This window comes from Vigna unguiculata, chromosome 11 (genome assembly GCF_037176805.1).
Source record: "Vigna unguiculata cultivar grain cowpea cultivar isolate G323 ecotype 2 chromosome 11, ASM3717680v1, whole genome shotgun sequence".
In the NCBI taxonomy this organism is placed as follows: domain Eukaryota; kingdom Viridiplantae; phylum Streptophyta; class Magnoliopsida; order Fabales; family Fabaceae; genus Vigna; species Vigna unguiculata.
In genome coordinates this window covers 40,884,339-40,900,729 of record NC_140802.1, presented here as the reverse complement: position 1 = coordinate 40,900,729, position 16,391 = coordinate 40,884,339, and the positions used below count along the sequence as shown (strand labels likewise).

The following is a 16,391-nucleotide window of genomic DNA, read 5'->3' as shown; positions in this document are numbered from 1 at the left end:
TGTCATTGCTTACGAGCTCCTCCTCACTTTAGTGAGCACATGAACATGCCCAAGGCATCAACTATTTTTCTTGTATGTGTTAATTGAAATGATTATACTTTATATGAGAGTAGATTTTGTTGGCAACGAAGTAGAGATGGAAATGTGGGACAAACCAGTGTGTAAACATAACTTCAATTTTGTTGCGTAACAAATAAACTCAAATTGCACAGAAATAAACATCAAGATAATAATATGTCCCACAAGACAACGAAAGTTTTCTTATAATGATGTCTTAATTCTAAACAAAGGTAAAAAATATAGAAAGACGTCTCAACTTGAATGAAAAAGAGTAATATTAATTTTGTTATTGGAACATGATTCTTATGTTGTCCTTTTTTTTTCTTTTGTTTTTTCTTTTTTGTTTTTTCTTATGTAACTTTGCTCTTCATGAATATATCCATATATCTATATAAATACAAATTTTTTTGTTTCTAATAATAAAATAGCAACGAGACACTTGTATATCTATTTTTTACTTTTATGATAATAAACAAATTTTATAATATATAATTATTAAAATTTATATTAGTTAAAAAAATATTACAAAATTAAATTATGTTTATAAGAGTAAAAATAAAAAGAAAAAAATCCCGAAACTTTACTTTTATCGATATAAAATTTACACGTAAACCCAATTCTTATTTTAATTATGACCTCATCATAGCAACAAATGGATCATCAAAACTTTAATTACATCCTTAAAACAACTATTATCAAGAATTTTCTTTAAAACAAAAGTTGACTTGGTAGTGAAAGAGAATTATATTTATTCAGACAAAAAAAAAGTTGAACCTTTATACGAAGGTTAGTAGCTCTAACTTTTTTAAATCAATGAGTGGCTAACATCACTCATTCTTTTAAACTGAGATGCTAAGTTCAATCTTCTTCTTTTTCTTGTTTAATGAAATGGGTTATTAGGTTATTATAATGTGTTCACAAATCCACACTAAAAAGTGTTTTTACATAGCACACGTATATTATCAGTTTATTACCACCAACCATTCAGGAAACTGTACTTGAAAGATAGAAGAATAAAAACCTATACAAATTAATTGATAATGTCACCACTAACAGAATGATGGAGTCATGAATGATAATGTTAAACTCAAAATTGTTGAAGCTTAGTCTTTTATGCACAACTTGCTCAATAGCAAGAACAACGCAATATTGTTATCCACACCTAAGACTTATCAAACTAGCTCTACCAAACTTTTTCATGTGATGTTACTTTACATAGTTGTCGGGCACAGACCACAAGTTGTATCACCGATCAGAGTTGTGGACAAAACATCTTTAATTCGCCCAAGATGAAACTAGAGGGATTGGAACTGTTGAAATTACTTCTTTTGGAAGGTTATCATGCAGAAAAATGCCAGCATGCGACTAATTATTCCCATCACAATAAGAAGGCCTAAGCATTGATACCAATGTTTAAGATCGTACCCAGAAGAATAAAGAGCACCACATCGACTAATTAACCAAACTCCAGCATATCTGCATGGGAGAAACTCGTCTTAAAATAGCATATGGAAAAGAAAAAAAAAAAAGCCATAGTTTAGCATCTGATATATAAATCAAACCTTTTAGCATTTGATATTACAAATGCTTCAAGAGCCCACTTAGTGTAGCACAAATCTGACAGATATTTAACATATTTGCTATCATCTTCATTTTCATAGGTTGCTACTAGAGTCAAAACTACTGGAAGTAACGCTGACCACTGCATAATGCAACAAATTACTTGTAACAACTAAAATTAGTTAAGACAGAAAAATCACCTAAAGTGAAACCAGAGTTAAAAGCTTACCAGTTGGGCTGGACCTGGTTGTAAGAAGATTGCTAACACATAAGCTATGCCAGTGACACAATAGACTAAACATAGTAGAACAATGTAGTTATCTGTGACTGATGATCTTGGATTGTTGAAGAAATAGAACATGGAAAGATAAACTAGTGGCTTGATAATTGTGCTAAAATGGTCAACAGTATCCTTTGATAGAAAGTAAGCCAAACTACTCATGCCTGAAGAACTTTCTCGCCAATAGTGCAACTTATCCAATGAGAATGATCTCAATGCCGCAATCTTAGAAAGGAGTGCTGCAAGTAAAGCATCAGTTACATTACAAAGTAGGTAACCTGACATCAATAATAACAACAACAACAACAAATTGCTAGCAATACACTCATTTCAACGAATTTAGATTCTCTATTAAGTTTTTCTATGTTATTCCTCTGCTGTATCTTCAAAATACAATGATGACCATTGATTTTGGAATTTTAAAATATATTAAAAAGATTTTTAAAGTACTAACATAATATATTTTTAATGCTAAGTAGAGGACAACACAGAAAAGACCCAGAGAATCTAGACTCCATTTCAACATACTTATTATTAGTAGTACTAAATGTAATTCATTAGAAATCACTTTAGTAGATGGACCCCAGTTCATATTTAGTGAGTCACAGTATTTTGTGATTTCTAATAAATTTCAATCGATGAGGAAGGTGAGTTCAAAAGTATGTGTTGTTAAAGAGTGTATTACTAGCACTTTACACGTTAACAAATTCATATGAAACTTACATACTGCTATTACTGTGTATGTGTAACCAGTTGCTCCAAATGATTCATCACTCACTTTGGCAAGTGTACCTAAGCAAAGGCCAGCTAGTAGCAAAATCAAGAAATCAACAGCCTGTGTTCTAGCTTCTCTTAGTCTTTGCTTACCAACTCTGCAATGAACCAAAATCAAATAAAAAAATAAAAAAATAAAACTGAAAACTGATTGAAATATTCCCTCCCTCTTCTTGTAATTTATTACCTTCCAAGAAAGTACTTGTATTGGTTGAACACTCCAGGTGTAACCCGATTGGACAGATCATGTGAAGCTAAGAAGTTAATGTGAAGGATATCCTTCTTCATCTCAACATTGCACTTTACATCCTGCCAAAGTTCTCCAGCAAAAGAAGGTGCCTCTTCTTCTCCACCAGCTGCTGCTCCACTTGATGAGCCTTCACCACTTGGGGCTGACATTCCTTCAACACTCTGTAGCATATCCATGGGCACAGGGTACCCATTATGAAGCATCCATCTCACAGGTAGTTGTTTGTAGGTCACTCCTAAACTTGGGCTTAATTTTACTATTCCTTCTAAAATGTCAATGAAGTAATCTGGAGGGTTGACACGATCGGGGACATTAATGCCCATGCTTGAGAAATACTCTTCCACTTTGTTCACTGGTCCATGATACACTGTAAGACCTCCTTTTGCAAGCAGTATAAAATCGTCAAACATCTTGAACAAGGTGTAACTGGAGACCATGGATGCACAAAAAAGGCATTATTTTCAGTAGATGACACCATTGTGTGATATATCAGGTACATTTTAAGCAAACTCACAGGTTAGACTAGTAAGTGTCTACCACTCTAGTTCGTGAATTTTTCAAAACCTTTATTCAGCTCTAAACTTTGAAAAATGTCATTTGTTTATCTTTTTATACTGTATTTTTTATTAAGAAGAGAAGTGAGTGACTTTTTGCTGTCATGGATTTAAAGAGGGTCTAGAAAAGTGGAGGATTGAAGTAACCAAGTCTTAGAATTCCAAGAGACTAATCTTGGGGGGTTCACTTAAGATGTGTTTTGATCTGTGTAGAAAAATTGTGAAAATTACCTCGGTTGGTGAAGGACCATACATATGTTTACACCTTCAAGAGCTTCACGTCTAAGTGCTCTAAGAAGTAATTGAGAAGATGAGCTATCCAAACCAGATGTGGGTTCATCCAAAATTAGAAGGGAAGGTTCCATGACCATTTCCAATCCAACGTTCACTCTCTTCCTTTGACCTCCAGAGATTCCTCGTTTCTCCACTGTTCCAACTAAAGAATCTCGTATTGCCTGTAGACCTAATGACTCAATGACTCTTTCAACCACTAACACCTTTTCTTCTTTTGGTAGATCAGCAGGGAGTCTACAATGACATACAAATAAAAAAGTTAAGAGAAAACCAGATGGTAAGAAAACGTGTTCAATTCAATACACTCATAAACGTTTTATCAACAGAACTTGTGAAGAAACGTAGCCAAATAATTAACCTGAACATGTTATACATCGTACTTGTTTGGCATAAAAAGTCGTGCTAGAGAACAAATGTGTAACATATATATTATAATATACCTGCATCTAGCACTGAACCATAAATTCTCCTCCACTGTCAAATTTCCATGCACAATATCATCTTGTGGCACAAACCCAATGATTTTCTTGTATGACCTGATAGAAGATTCCTGACCATTTACATGAACTTGACCAGTTGTGTGACATCCAGTTGCTTTTCCAGTTAAAGCAGAAAGAAATGTTGTCTTGCCAGCCCCAGATGGGCCCATGACAGCTGAAACTCTACCAGGGTATAGTTTACCGGTTACACATCTCAATAAATGTTTGTTTTTCCCTTTCAAAGTGAGGGTCAAATCTTTAAAAGCAACTTCAATGGTAGGCCTCTTCCTAATCTCAATGTCACTAGCCATTGAAATTACTCCAGAAAAGGTTAAGTTTTTGTTTTGTTCTGCTAAAGCCTTTTCCTTTTCAATCTGACCATATGCATACTTGAAAATTTGACTTTGAGTATGCAATTGTTTGCCCCTTGGTGCTTGCTTTTTCGCATTTTTATCTCCTATCTGAACATTAAAGCCCTCTGGATTATCGGGGTTTTGCTCAATATCATTTAGTATTTTTGAGAGATTGTTTTTATCCTTTTTCTTGCCTTTACCAATAGGTGGTATAGAAGAATCTGAATGTTTAGAACCAAAACCTTTCAACTCTGGCTTCTTTGAAGTTTTGCGTGAAAATGTACGTGATAGTTGCGATTGTAGTCCTACTGCATGCTTTTTAGCAATATCTTTCGCAGATTTCCATTTTTCACGGGCTTGGGATTCCCTCACACTTTGAACAGCCCTCTCTCGTGTATTTGCTTGTCTTCTTTCTCGAGTTGCAAGAACTTGATCAGAACAATTGTATATGATAATAAGCAAAAAACACAAGCCAGCCTGTGTTGAAAAATTAAGAGTTAGTTCTATTGGATCATGATGGACCTGAAACCTAAACATGCTAAAAATTGTATCCGGAAATTTTTGAATTCCCACACTCTTCATTGCCTCTAAATATGACATAGAGTTACCTTCAAAAGTAAAAAAGAAAGACATGGAAAGATAAATTCTAGCATTAAAATATGCTTTCTAAAACGAAAATGTGTAAATATTACTCACAAAAATCAAGACACCATATGCAGTAATATTTTGATTCGCTGAATTAGGCTCACAAGTTGCCAATTTGAAACACCCTGTAGAAGTTAAAGAGAGAGGCAGAGAGAGAAATATTCGTCAGAGTTATTTCATGCCACATTTCATACCCATGATGTCCAACAAATATATTGCTTGTAAAATTAAAGTAATATATCAAAAGATTAAGAGTGATATATATGTTAACATGTTTGTCAACTCCTTTATTCGTTAATACTTGACTCAACTAATAACTCACCTGCATTCACATTGTACAGATTTCCTTAACTTTAGAATAGAGAATGAGAATGGCCACACAAAAAATTGATTACTACTAAAATCAACATAGAAACATCAAATAATTAATAGGCTTCGACAACTTACGCTCTGGAGAAGTAGAACCTGTTCTGCAATAATACCTATAATTCATATATAAAAGTAGTTTAGAATATACAAATGAGTGATAAAATAAGAGTTAAAACAAGTGCTTTATAACAGAGTCTGCAAAAGCATATAGTAACATGATAAGCAGTTAGAAAGTAAGAGTTTTAGGTATAGATATTAATACCCCTTATTGCAAGGATTTTTTACTATTGTAGAGGGACAAAAGGACCCTGATGAGCAGAATACCTCACTGCTACTCGTAATATCTGCCCAGATATCTGCCCCACCACAAGTATGGTTAGGCTTTCCAGGAGGTAGCTGATAACGATATCTGCATATTGATTCTGTTGATAAATATTAAAGTGTGCCAAAAACAAGAATGTAGAACGATTACAACTAAAAGGGAAGGACTTACGGTTCACATACTCCACTAGTTTTATTGAGTTGTGCAAGAGGACAATAAGACCCCAATGGACAAGCTTCAGTAGTAAACCAAAAATATGCAACAAATGAATGAAATTAGAACATCCAAACACATTCACATGACTACTTATATACAATTTTCTTTGATTTGAACCTGTCAGAGTGTTGTATATCACATCAATGGACAAGGCCAATAGCAGATAGATAGACAGATAGATAAATAAAAGCAATAACTAATGGTATGATGTTGCTGTATGAACATAAATGCTTACGTATCATGCAAGTGAGACCACGAGGGCAAAAGAACCCTTCACAACAAGGTAGGCAATCTACAGATCTAACAGGTATATCTTTCTTGGTACTGTCAACATCTACTTTCTGATTAGCTTTACAACCCCATCCAGGTTCACAACCATTAACCCATGAGGTCAAATTACAATTTATGTTGGGCTTCAAGAAGTTGGATCTTGACTTCCCACTAAAACTTTGGCCATAAGCTAGTATTTCTGCTTCTGTGCACATGCGTTGTGTAATATCTCCTAAAATACCCAAACAAAACACAAGTTATCCCAAAAACTTCAGAAAAAACTTAACAACTTGACAAAGATTCATGCAAGGTGTATCAAAAAATGGTAATAAAAAGGTTCCCAAAACAACTTTTTCCCTGCATCATCATCAATACTGACATGATCATTCATATGGATTCTTTGTGAGTATATGAAATTTTTTGTGCATTTATCATCTACACAATCATCTCAATGGAAGTCTAATGTTTAACGATGAAAGTAATTTAGTAGAACCTTTCATTTGCTGGGCACAGATGGTCAAAAAGGTGAGATCTTTGCTGAAATTGAATGCCCCATTCCAATCAGCGTCCCTGGAGGAAAACAAAACGGCACATTTGAATCGACATCATTTAAGACAAGAATAAAGGTATTTGTTCACAGCTTGTGATGAAAAAACATTCATGATGGGACTCACACATCAATTACGCAATAACCCAACTCTTGTTTTATTACTTTCTTGAACACAGTTGTATAATTGGACATGCCACGATATACTTCTTGGGCGAATATCTCAAGGCCAGCACCACCGGCACTACCACCTCCAGCGCTTCCTCCGGTACTACTCTGGCCAAAAACTAGCTTTGGCCCCACAACGAAGCTTATTAATACAACAAATGTTACAAAAGGAACCTTCCTTGTCTGGTTAGGAAGATTCATCATCATATATATTATTTACAATGTGGAAGATTTATTAGTTTGTATCAGAAGAAAGGGAAAAAACTATAGGTACATAGGGTTGGATTCATGATGAAAAGAAGCATAATAACAGATAGAGGCTAAGATGACAATGGAGGATTGAGAACCAGAATGTAGATGGAGAGAGAGAGAAAGAAAGCGCATGAGTTGCGTATTCACATTTTCGTAAAGGAAATGGCGACAAAGAGGAAGAGTTTGCTATGTATAGGGAAACAACATTTGCCGATATCATGATTGAGTACATTTTATGTAACCTATAAATTCACCGATCAAAACCAATGTATACAAAAACATATGCATTTTTGCTAGGATGGTGTTGCAATTAAGACAAGTGTCACACTCATAATTAAATGACTCATTTGTAACTTCACACTGCATCATATTTTAATTTTCACTAATACTACCATTTTAACATCTTTCAATCCAAAACGTGTATATATATACTTTTAAGTACAATTAGGCACGTTTATTTTTATATAACTATTTTACTATTAATAAATATATTAAAGCGGAATTAATAATATATAAAAAATAAACATTAGTAATGATATATAAATTTTCTAGTTATGCACAATGTAAAGTTTACTTCTGTGTATATAGTTCATTTGGAAGTATGCTTTTATATGAAATTTTTGTTCACGTAGAATGTAAATATGTATCCCTGGATTTTAATGTCAATGAGATTATTGTATGTAAAGGTATGATTTCATATATCTTTTGTGAAAAAATCAAAGTTCCATGTCACACGCGGTTAATGTTATTTAAATATCAATACAGTTTAATTTTTCATTATAATGTGAAACAAATTAATCTTTATCTCTTTATAGTAATACATTAATGTGATGTGAAAATGTATATAAATGAGTTAAATAGAAAATGCTCCTTAGAAATAAATTCTCGGAAGTAAATTGATATATAAAATAAGACATCATTTAACGAGAACATAGAATGTTTGAAAGTGATACTTGTTATATTCAAACATTATCATAGAAAGGAAATAGAATACGGTGAAACATTTGTGTAGCAAAATTGACAACGATAGTACTTTCTTAGTTGTGGTGATAATTAAAAAATGACACATTCACCAAATGAATATATGTTTGTGCATGGTGATTTGGTTGACAAGATATAAGTTCCTTCTGATCTTTAGTTTGCAAGTTGAAAATATCATTATACAGAAAAAATAATATTTCGGTCATGATAATTTTTAAAGCTTTTAAATGAAGTATTTGAGAGTCTTTATAAATTTATTATAAAATTTTGTAAAAAAATATTTTTTTTTACTATTTTTCCTAAAAATTTTAATTGGTAGTAATTGTTTTATGAATAATTATTTTTACAAAATTATAAAATATATAATTATTTTTCACAAAATTTTTAATGAAAAATATTTTGTAAAAAAATTGATAACAAATTCTTGCAAATTATTATTCATAACAAAATTTATAAATATTTTTTAAAATAAATTAAAAATAAAATTGACAACGTTTTTCTAGGAGTGGTCGTGCTTACTTCTACATACTTTTCCATCTGATATATCTTCTAACTATCATACCCTCTCTATTTATCTCTATTTATCCCTATTTCATATACTTCACTCCGTTATAATATTTCATTCTGCAAATGTAATTAGACATTTCTTTTATCCCTTTGATTCTGTCTTTTGAATGCATTTATACTCTATAAGAACATAAACATCGATCTCGATTGATCTTAGTATGATACTATTTCAGATTTTTGTACTTCAAAGCTCGATACGTTTTTGCTTTGGATAGATGAAGATCAAACTAGATATACAGAAAATTAAAATGCTAATTTAATAGTATAAAAGTATTGTGCCTTAATTATTGTTTAGTTGGCGTATTTCAATATTTCAAAATTAAAGGAATAAAAAATATATAATTTTTTACAAAACCAAAATTGAACTTTAAATTAATTTTTTATAACAATAAAATGTATAATTTATTTTATATTTACTATTAATAAGTTGCACGAAAGGCGTGATCTATCTTTTCATTTCGTACTTTTTTTTCATCAATTTATAGGTAAGAAAAAAAAAAGTACAAAACTAAATCAAATTATTTGATGTGTAAAGTTTTATTTATTGTCTGAGTTTTTTTTTTAGTCTTTTAAGATTATATTTCTGACGAGAGTGCGATAATTTTATTACTTGTTCCTGCAAAAACAAATAATAGAGATTAGGGACACAAACAACGTTTTACTTCAATCTTTGACCTTTCGAGTTGACTCTTTCTCGGTTTGCGCATGTCATCTGCCAGTATATTCGGTTTGGACCTTTAAGGTTATCTGCGGAGAGGACTCCGACGATCAAGTCAGCAAAATGGTTCTCAAAAAAGTCAAATCTTGGATTAAGGAATTAATGAAAACGTGTCTCTTAATTGTTGGGGTCCACGTATATTTATAGAGTCATTAATTATGGTTGCCTTTATGGGCTTGGTCAATACTTGAATTTCTAGGAGGGTCTGGGCTTGGCCCAGGCCCTGTGTTAGTGTTTGTTGATATCAAGGCCTTTTTCTGCAATATTCTAAGTTTAATGTCATCAACCTATTATACCTTATCTTTTGAAATAGGCGGGCTGGGCTGCTATATGTATCTGTTTGACTGGTTACTTAATAATTTTATTTATGAGGTTATATGTAGGCGGTCTTGGCAGTGTGGTCTCCTTAGTCCGCCTAGGTGCAGTAAATTACTATATATGTTGGTTTATTAGTAATGATAAAATTTTTCCAACAAAGAAAAAAAAAAACCCAACACAGGACATTGTAATCTCCATGTGATTAGGGCAACCAATTGAACAAGCTATATTATATATGCTAATTAATACCAAGGACATGGATTAACTTTGTATATAATTGGTAATTAAAAATAATTAAGAAAAGCCATAGATATCACTTCATTCTTTCTCTTCTATCCCTTCACCACCTTGTACCTCAGCCCAACCTCGTCATCAATGATTGGAGCATTTCGATCTCAGCAGCAGAAAACTCCACATTAAAGTTTGAAAACACATCAAAATCCAATGGCAGAAACGTCTCTTTGGAATTGATCTCATTGTCTATCGACACATGCACCGAACTTGCATGCTGACCAACAACGTTGTTGTTGTTGTCCTGAGATATCGGTGGTGACGATGAAGACGGTGATGACAACGATGATGTTAAATCAACGATGGAAGGTGATATACCAGTGCCAGTGGCAGAAATAATGGAGGGTTCCGCCTGGCGCAGAAGCCACCCTATGGTTTCTCCGTGAGTCTTGTAACCTAACTCACGAGTGAGTTGGAAGATTCGAGCAGCACACAAAGGTGGCAAAAGAACACGTCTTTCTCTGCCATTCACCTTCGTGTGTCGATCTTTCTTTGCCCTAAGAGGTGGTAGCTTTGTGTTGCTGGGTTTGTGAGGAACTGGGGTTTTAGAAGCCATGGTTTTTGCTTAACCAGAGAATTTTTATGTGAACAAGACCTAATAAACTCAACCCTCTTTATATACTATAATCATCCCACTCCACCACAAGAAACGTTTGTTGATGGAGTAATAGTAATATAACATTTTTTTAAAAAATATTTTTATAAAGAAAGTATTCATTAAAACAATAAATGTATTTAATGTCTTAAAGTTAAAAAATTTACTACTTATTTACCACATAAAACGAGTTGGATGAACAGTAAGAAATTTTGTAAAAAATGTAGAGTTATTCCTATTAATTGATAGACTCTTCTGTTTTGGATGGTTGCTTAAATGGACAGATTTTAGATGTAGTTCTTTAAATAATTTTTTTTATTCTCAATTAGGATCAGGATTCACTTTGGTAATTTATATATGTAATAAAGATTTATATTAAAAGTTAACATGAGTTACCATATGACAGTACTGTTTTAACAAATAAGGAACTGTTTTTAATTTAATACAACTTTCTTTTCTCTTTGACGTACAGTTCAGCAGATCATATTTCTTTTACCTTAAGTTTCAAATTGGGAAGGTTTAAGCATAATCTGAGCTTGAATTTTTGGCTTGTGACTGAATGTGATAAAACATTCAATGCCTCATTTTGTAACGCCCGAGAAAGCCTGAGCAAAATGAGCATTTTTAGTGTTATTCAAGGTTTCAAATTCAATCATTTTAATCCCATGTTTGGTGGTATTTGAAGGAAAGTTGGTGCATTTTTAGAAGCTGCATTAACTTTTTGTGGAAAGTGCAGGTAAAAATACATGACAAGTAAGCAATGTGAGTTTTACAGCACTCAAGTTTAGAACTTAAAACGTTTGAAACACACGAAGCTTAGTTGTCTTCTCTGCACTGGTGGTTCAATCTAAGTTTTAAACGTTGCTCCTTAAAGCATCTTAGTTGTCTTCTCTTTAGGCACTGTAACAAATCAAGTTGACAACTCATGAGCATGGAACATATAAGAACTCACAAAGAAACCGTTTCATAACACTTCCTGCTTCTAGTTTTCACATAAAAAACAAAAATGATTTTTTGACTACTAAATTTTAACTATTTTCTCTTACAACATGGTGTGGTGTCTTTTAAGTGGTTTTAAAATATTGAAAATAAAAAAAATGAAAAAACAGAGAACCACTTAAAAAATGTTACCTAAAATTGTAAGAGAAAGTTGTTAAAATTAGTAGTCAAAATGTTATTGTCCCATATAAAAATATGCATTAGACCACCTAAATAACCTTTCTTTCATGATTATAGTTTTCCGTCATTTAGAAGTGGAAGCCTACGATTATCGACAGAAATTCTATTGTTAGACTTGGGATCTCGAGACCCGAACTCTAACATAAGTTTAAATTTAATGTAAACTTTGATTAAACAATTATAAAGATAAAATTATAATTATAATTGAAAAAGTATAATACTAAAGTATTTAAGAATTCATGTATATGAGGTGTATGGTTATTCTCCCTTATTGCATTCATGATTTGGCAATACAGAAAAAACGTTCAAAAACATATGAATGTGGAGTATACATATGTTTCAATGTGAACATGTATACATAGATAAATATTTTAACGTGATAAAACTGACTGCTAATTGCTTTAAATGTAAAATAATACTTATATGTTGTATTTTAAAAAAAAAATCAATTAAAGGGATTAATATTGTTTATAAAAGTTGTGTTAAATATAAAAAAACTCATATTTCTTGTCAATTTTGTTTTCAAAATTTTTTCGTAAAAAACACTTACAAATTTTGTTGTGAAAAAAAATTTGCAAGAAATTGTTACCAATTTTATTGTAAAATATGTTGTAAAAAACACTTTTCGCAACAAATTTTGTAAGAAATACTTGCAAATTTTATAATTTTGTAGGAAATGATTACCACGAAAAAATTACCTGCCAATTAAAAATCTTAGAAAAAATGGTAGTAAAAAGTCTTTTTTTGTAAATTTTTTTACAAATTTGCAAGAAAAATATCATATAATATGAGAATTTCTAATAGTATAACCTTATGAAGGAATAATATAATATTAATTCTTACAATATTTTACTTGTTACAGGTTGAATTTTAGAGGAAAATTCATTTTAGGATTAGATGTTTTATCTTCCATTTAGTAGGGTTGTGAAAGGATGTTGTCCTTTTGAAACCCATGGAAAAATGTATTTTATTTTACTTAGTTTGACTCCATCATTTAATATATATTTTTATATTAAATATATAGTATTTTTTTTTTCTATTTATCCACAAAATTTCTGTATACAATAATCATGTTGTACTTAAACCACCGTGACATGAGGCTCTTTAAATCATCCATGAAGAACGTGCAACAACAATATAATTATTTGGAACCCTTTTATTATTAGCAATGACATTTCATAAAGGTGCAAGATGTCTCAAACAAAAATTATAACAATTTGAATACAAATAATTAATCAAAATACATTACTTCAATGCATTTTGATTTGGATTAGAGTTATGAAAGGTTGACATAATTTTATTTTAAATCGAAATGTATATTTTAAATAAAAATCATTAAATCATGTCATTCCTATACAACTTTATTTCAAATAGAAAATAAGATTAAAGCTAATTAAAATTCTTTGTTTCTTTCATATGTAATTGAAATTCTATGTGACGTCTACTGCTTCTTCTTTAATATCAAAGTTATTTTAAGTCAATACGACTATATTATTTGTCAAAAGATTAACATTTATAACATATTAATGTATATCATACATATTATATTATCATTATTTAAATTAGAATTTTTGAAATGTATTTTTTAAATAAAAATGCATTAAATTTATGTTATTCCCATACGACTTTATTTTAAGTTAAAAAAAATCAAGATTAAATTTTTTTTTCTTTTATTTGTAATTGAAGTTCTTCGTTTATATAAAAGTTATTTTAAGTCAACACGACTATATTATTTATGAAAGGATTAACATTTATAATGTATTAATTATAATATATATATATATATATATATATATATATATATATATATATATATATATATATATATATTGTATTATCATTATTTAAATGAGAATTCTCTAAATGTATTTTTTAAATAAAAATGCATTAATTCATGTTATTCCTATGCGACTTTATTTCAAATAAAAAAATGAAGATTAAAGGTAATTAAAATTCTTTTTTTTCTTTTATATGCATTTGAAGTCCTTTGTAACTTATACTACTTTTTCATTTATATAAAATTTATTTTAAGGCAACACGACTATATTATTTGTCGAAGGATTAACATTTATAAAGTATTAATTGTAATATATCATATATATATATATATATATATATATATATATATTGTATTATAATGAGAATTCTCTAAATGTATTTTTTAAATAAAAATACTTTAATTTATGTCATTCCTATACGACTTTATTTCAAATAAAAAAAATATAAAGATTAAAGCTAATTGAAGTTATTTTTTTCTTTATAATCAATTGAAGTCCTTTGTAATTTATACTACTTTTTCATTTATATAAAATTTATTTTAATTCAACACGACTATACAATTTGTCAAATGATTAATATTTATAATGTATTAATTGTTATATATTACGCATATTGTATTATCATTATTTAAATGAGAATTCTCGAAATGTATTTTTAGAATAAAAATACATTAAATTTATGTCATTCCTATACGACTTTATTTCAAATAAAAAAAATGAAGATTAAAGCTAATTGAAGTTTTATGTTTCTTTTACCTACAATTGAAGTCTTTTGTGACCTCTACTACTTCTTCATTAATATAAAAGTTATTTTAAGTCAACACTACTATACTATTTGTCCAAGGACTAACATTTATAACATATTAATTGTAATATATCATACATATTGTATTATCATTATTTAAATGAGAATTCTCAAAATGTATTTTTTAAATAAAAATGCATTAATTCATGGCATTCCTATATGACTTTATTTCAAATAAAAAAATGAAGATTAAAGCTAATTGAAGTTCTTTGTTCAATTGAAGTCCTGTGTGACTTATACTACTTTTTCATTTATATAAAAAGTTATTTTAATTCAACACGACTATACTATTTGTCAAAGGATTAACATTTATAACGTATTAATTGTTATATATCACACATATTGTATCATCATTATTTAAATCAGAATTCTCAAAATGTATATTTTTTAAATAAAAATGCATTAAATTCATGTCATTCATGTACGACCTTATTTCAAATAAAAAAATGAAGATTAAAGCTAATTGAAGTTTTTGTTTCTTTTATCTAGAATTGAAGTCCTTTGTGACTTCTACTCCTTTTTCATATATTTAAAAGTTATTTTAAGTCAACACAACTATATTATTTGTCAAAGGATTAACATTTATAACGTATTAATGTTATATATCATACATATTGTATTATCATTATTTAAATGATAATTCTTCAAAATTAAGAGATATAATTATAACCAAATATTTATGACAAATTACTTATCTATTTATCCAAATAAATTGGATATATATATATAATATATATATATATATATATATATATATATATATATAAAAGATATTAATTATAACTGAATGATGATATCTTTTGCAGGTATTCAATAACATACTTAAAAATGTCATAATGGAGAGTCAATGTAGCTCATTATGAGTTTGAGCCAGGTTAAATGTGGGTTAACCCACAACCCACCAACAACAACTCTTTAGTAATTTTTTATCACTTTTTCACGACTTTTTTGTTATAATTATTTACTATCTTAAGTTGACAAGTTGATCTTTTTAAATACTACAATGTTATTCAATAATGTTTTAATAGTTAAATGTTTAATTTATTTGTTCGTTAAATTATGTAGGTTTACCGTTTAATTTTTAACTATTATCTTTATAATAGCACTTGGAAAAATAGGTTAACACTTTGATTGTTAACTCTTTGGCAAGTGTATCAATCTGTTACAAGTATTAAAATGGAACTCCAAGTATCGTTTTCCTAAGGGATTTATGTTTGTTCGTCTAATTATAATTATTTATTGATTTTAGCAATGGTGGCAACATTAATGGTTGATTTAATTCACAAGATAAACATACAAAATTACTAAACAATAAAGTTATAAAATAATTTAGGGTAGGCTTCACTAAGGTTGGATAACCATAATAATGCAATATTTCCTACACAATATCTTTATCTTGCTCAAACATCCACATAATAAGCATATTAGCCCTAATTCCTTAGAGGCAAGTTCTAAGTCAATGTGTCAAAACATTAATTCCTTAACTATTTTAACACAAGACTTGCAATAAGATACAATGTCTAGAATGACCTAGAGATTACGTTTATTCCTTAAACCCAATCTTATGGTTGTTCTATCAAAGGTTAAGTTCCAATTTGTTTTTCAATGATTAGATATAACCAAATAGCAAAGATTTCCATTATGCACATGAATAATTGAGATAAAACATATGAACAAAGATAGAGATTATATTGCATAGGAAAATTACAAAGAGTACAAATTCATTACATCTAACCCCAATGAAAAAGGAGTGTAGTCACTCCTAA

At 29.8% G+C, this 16,391-nt stretch overlaps 1 protein-coding gene across 2 annotated transcripts; it reads right to left on the bottom strand.

Annotated features, from left to right (window-relative positions):
* Positions 1-1,064: 1,064 nt before the first annotated feature.
* Positions 1,065-7,594, bottom strand: LOC114169039 (ABC transporter G family member 28-like). Of its 2 annotated transcripts, XM_028054054.2 has the most exons (14): positions 7,101-7,590; positions 6,920-6,996; positions 6,392-6,658; positions 6,112-6,175; positions 5,881-6,027; positions 5,697-5,731; positions 5,301-5,374; positions 4,213-5,081; positions 3,710-4,006; positions 2,862-3,350; positions 2,624-2,772; positions 1,850-2,139; positions 1,623-1,762; positions 1,065-1,536 (listed from the first exon to the last, which is right to left on the bottom strand). In XM_028054054.2, exons 1-14 carry the CDS (start codon positions 7,346-7,348, stop codon positions 1,380-1,382), a joined length of 3,303 nt encoding a protein of 1,100 aa, XP_027909855.1. In that variant the 5' UTR covers positions 7,349-7,590; the 3' UTR covers positions 1,065-1,379. The 2 variants fall into 2 exon arrangements, with proteins under 2 accessions (XP_027909855.1, XP_027909856.1); XM_028054055.2 differs by lacking the exons at positions 1,065-1,536; positions 1,623-1,762 and having other exon boundaries at positions 1,955-2,139; positions 2,628-2,772; positions 7,101-7,594.
* Positions 7,595-16,391: the final 8,797 nt, after the last annotated feature.